The sequence below is a fragment of the Copadichromis virginalis genome, linkage group LG10, assembly GCF_057382275.1.
Source record: "Copadichromis virginalis isolate Kocher_CV1m ecotype Utaka linkage group LG10, C_Virginalis_male_GT1.1, whole genome shotgun sequence".
Lineage (NCBI taxonomy): Eukaryota > Metazoa > Chordata > Actinopteri > Cichliformes > Cichlidae > Copadichromis > Copadichromis virginalis.
Window position 1 is genome coordinate 9917849 of NC_140627.1, and position 4038 is coordinate 9921886.

Sequence of the window (4038 nt, forward strand, 5' to 3'; positions counted from 1 at the left end):
TGTGTGCCTTGTGTACTTGGTCAGATTCTTGTTCATGTGTTTTGCAGTTGGAAGAAAGCTAACCTTTCATTCATTATGAATGTTCATGTGCTCTATCTTCAGTGCTGCATAGTCTGTCTACCCTGTTGCTGAATGACCTGTTGTGTGCAGTTCAGTGTCCCACTGCTCATCTTCAGGTTCCCATTCTCGGCCGTCTTGAGCTGTCTCCACTGCACCCCCCCCACACACACACACACACACACACACACACACACACATCACCACCATTCCATCCATTTATTCTTCACCTCATCCAGTTAAATCCATGACTTCTGACCTATCACCATGGCGTATAAATCACGCTTCTCTTTCTGGGAGCAAAAGGAAAGTCCCTTTTTGCTTTTTCTTTTTATCTTATTATTCAGTGATTTTGTGGAATATTTATGTTAAGAGAGTAACCATGATCTGAATGTGTGGTTTGATTTGTTTTCTTCCTTCCTCTTGTGTAGGTTAAGGTTGAGAACAAGCCAGATGTAAGTGTTTTTCAGCTGCATGTGTTTGAGTGATGGTGATACAAACCATTTTTGTGTAGTAAAAGAAGAGTGGCTACTATTGTCCTGTAAGAGATACAGTTCTTAGTAAAATAATCAGGCATAGTGGATGGGCACCTACTCTATCATAATTGAACCATGGGCAGCAGCTCTTTATTTAACCAATATCCAGTGCAATAGCATTAGTAAAGTATTAATTGAATATGATTTCTGAAAGGTAAAAAATAATCAGCTTCATTTGGTTCCATATTTTTGGGCCCATCCAAGTTCTTCTTTTCAGTGACTTGGTGCACCCTCAGGTGTTACCGGCCCCACAGAACCACTGCGGATGAATCCACTTTGATTATATACAGTCCCACCTGTCTTATATTGTGTAAAACTAACATTAGAATACTAATTTGTAACCTTGCCCATGAGTCTCTGGACACGTTTCTTTTCCCTTTATCCAGCTGTAGACTCAATTCAAGAAAAAATAAAAAAATAAAAACCTGGCTTGCCCATACACTGTAATTATGAGATTTAATGAAAATGAGTAATTGAGTTGGCTTGATTGATTCTAACCTTAGTGAGCAGTTTAAATAATCCTTTTCAAAATAATTCTCTGTGAAATTTTAAATCCAGTCTGATGTAGATAAGGGTCAACCTCAGGGAATTCCTGAAATTGGTCTGGACACAGGAAGTGGTCCACAGTCAAGCGCATCACCAGCTGAAGAAGCCAATAACAACACTGGTATGGGAGGTCCAGACACACCTGGGGAGGAGAAGAGTTCTAGTGGTAAAAAGGTGGTGAAAGTTGTCAGAAGAGTTGTCAGACGAGTGGTTCCTGCTGGAACAGAAGAGCGCAACCAGCACGCAGTTTCTGCATCTGCTACAGACGCTGCGATCAGGAAAACAGGAGCTGCTGGGGTGGAAAAGGATGATATATCAGTGGGCCTAACAAGCCTGATGGGAAGAGGCAGAACCAAGGAACATCGGCCTCGCACCCGCACCCAGGACCGCAAGGAAGACACTGTGACGCAGGAAGAGGAGAACGAAAAGGTGGAGGAGGTTGAAGAAAAGACTGCTATGACAAAAACAGAGGAAGTTTCATCTGTGCCTACTACTGCAGCCCTTAACACTCCACCAATAAAGTCTAATCCCCTCACCCCTCCACTTGGGTTCATCCCTCCACCCAAACCTGATCCTTTGGCCCCACCTCCTGGTTTCATCCCAGTCCCTAAGCAGAACGTGTTGACTCCACCACCAGGTTTCATCCCCACCAGAAAATCAAGCCCACTGCCCACAAAACAGAATCCCCTTATAAGACCTCCTGGTTTCATTCCTGTCCCCAAGGCAGATCCCTTGGCCCCTCCTGGTGGTTTCATCCCAAAACCTCGTCCACTTGCTGTAACGAAACCAGAGGTACTGAGTGAAAAGTGCATGTTTGCTACTTAGCCACTAGGTGGAGCACAACTTAAGTCGTCACTGCTAATTCATCCAATTTTCTCATAAATGAGCTCAATGAACATCTTATAGATTGTTTTTTGGTTATGCATTCATCAAACTTGAGCTAATCTTTGTTATAAACAAAATTAGTTAAAGTATAATACATTCCCACAAATAACTTTATATAATTGTTGCCTTGAATAAGTGGAGGGAAGTGGTGCACATATGGAAACTAATCATCAGATTTATCAGTGGGTATAAGGGTGTGCTCATGACCTGCACTGTAGTTGTCTGATGAGTTGGAGCACTGAGCTAAATCTCATTACTGTGACTTTCAGCAGACGGAGTTGAAACTGTGCTCTCTCTGCTGTGCACCACTGTGAGAGAGGATGTTTAGTAATGTTTTTAAAGATGGGAACAAGAATAAAGATTAAAAAAAAAATGTTGTTCAGGTTAGCATTAATTGTCTTGTAACAGTCTGTCAGAGAAGAGTGTCTTTGTTTCTACAGAACAAATAATTGGTTATGTAAACATTTAAATCTGCTAAAAAGAAAAGAAAATTGCTTTAAGGATGTACCTTTTTGTATCCCAAGTTCCATTTTATACTTCAGACAAAGTTTTGTTTTTGTCCTGTTATTTAGTCTCTGGCATTCTGTCTGTCAGCCTACCATCTGAAAATTTCATCAGCAGATGTCTGTGAAATCTGGTGAACAGTTGGGTATTTGGCCATAGAGTGAGGGATTGGATTTCAGAGAGATGCACCTGGTGTTTTTGTTGAGGGATATAGTGTTTTTAACTGCTCTAGGGAGAGACTCGGCTTTTAATGTCAGGAACAAGATGTTAGCTGATCTTAGAAATTTATGTGTGACAAACCATTAGTGTAGGTTTGTTTTGTCTAGTGATTTTTATATTTCTGCTCTCACTAGAGCTATGACTGTACAACAGAAAGGTGTTTTTATGTTGCTGACAATGGCAGACCTCAGCCATTAGCAACAACTAAATTATACCTGGGGTTTGACAACTTTAGTAATTTGTTTAATTCCAGTTTTTAGCAGCTTCCTGTAGAGGGGAAATTGAAACCAGACTGTCAAAGCCTTACTTTGACTTTCTCCTGTGTATATATTAGAAAAAAAGAACAAGCAATATTTGATTGGAATTTAAAATAATTTTTGATTCACAACTTCAAGTATAGCAGCAGCTATGGAACAGAAGTAGAGAAACTGAGCTTTTTGCAGTTACAGAACAATGGCATAGAACTTTTGATGGGTTAATTTCAGATGCAACTTTGAGATTTTTGGGGAGTGGCGCCTGAAAATTAGGTTGGGATTTTGATTATTTCATTACTTTGAAGAAATTTGCATTCGATCGTTGCTGAAACCACCATCGACAATTCAATGCCTAAAACCATTAATCTTTACCACAGTGTTTAATGATCCAATTTTCTTGAACAGCTTTTTTGCCCTTACCCATTTCCTCACTTAATTAGTTGGAAAATTGTAATTAGTTTGAACAAGCGTCTCTTGAAGTTGGCTCTAGTTTTCTAATTAAAATCTAGTTTAAAGTTAAAAGGAAATACCTCGAGCTTTAACTTAATTGTCATCATCATCATGTTATCATGTTAATTCCATCTGTGTGTGTGCATGTTTGTCTGTGTGTTTGTGGTTATTTACATATGTTGTGCAAAGGTGCAGGAAACATCTTTCCCCCCTGTGGTCTCCAATGGTAAACCTCCCCCTGTTGTCCTACCCCAGTCTGCAAAAAATGAACAGGTGTGTGCTAAGTTTGCTCCTAAGGTTGACATAAAACTATGGTTTTCCTACATTCAGGAGCATAATACTTTTTTTTTGTTGGTTTTTTTTTTTTTTTTTGCATGCAGTGGTTCTGCAGTGGAATAACTCTTTTTTTGCCCTAAGCTTAACCCAAGGCCTGACAAACGGCCTTCCCGAAATGATTTCCCTAAAATTCCAGAGGCCATCATTGGGCTGTCCCAAGCAGCTGTACTCTTCTACACCTCTGATATTGCTCAGCTTAAGCTCGGTGTTTCTGGCTCTTTGCCAGCTCATTTGTATTAATTCTGTAGCAT

The 4038-nt window shown here is 40.1% G+C and overlaps 1 protein-coding gene across 3 annotated transcripts in view; it reads left to right on the forward strand.

Annotated features, from left to right (window-relative positions):
- Positions 1 to 239: 239 nt before the first annotated feature.
- Positions 240 to 4038, forward strand: part of LOC146699836 (unconventional myosin-XVIIIa-like) — a 53826-nt gene continuing 50027 nt past the window's right edge. For all 3 annotated transcript variants that reach the window (XM_085469746.1, XM_085469744.1, XM_085469745.1), the window contains exons 1-4: positions 240 to 361; positions 487 to 512; positions 1152 to 1931; positions 3641 to 3724. In XM_085469746.1, the coding sequence (XP_085325872.1) occupies positions 325 to 361; positions 487 to 512; positions 1152 to 1931; positions 3641 to 3724 (927 nt within the window). In that variant the 5' untranslated portion in view covers positions 240 to 324. The remainder of the gene's footprint in view (positions 362 to 486; positions 513 to 1151; positions 1932 to 3640; positions 3725 to 4038) is intronic.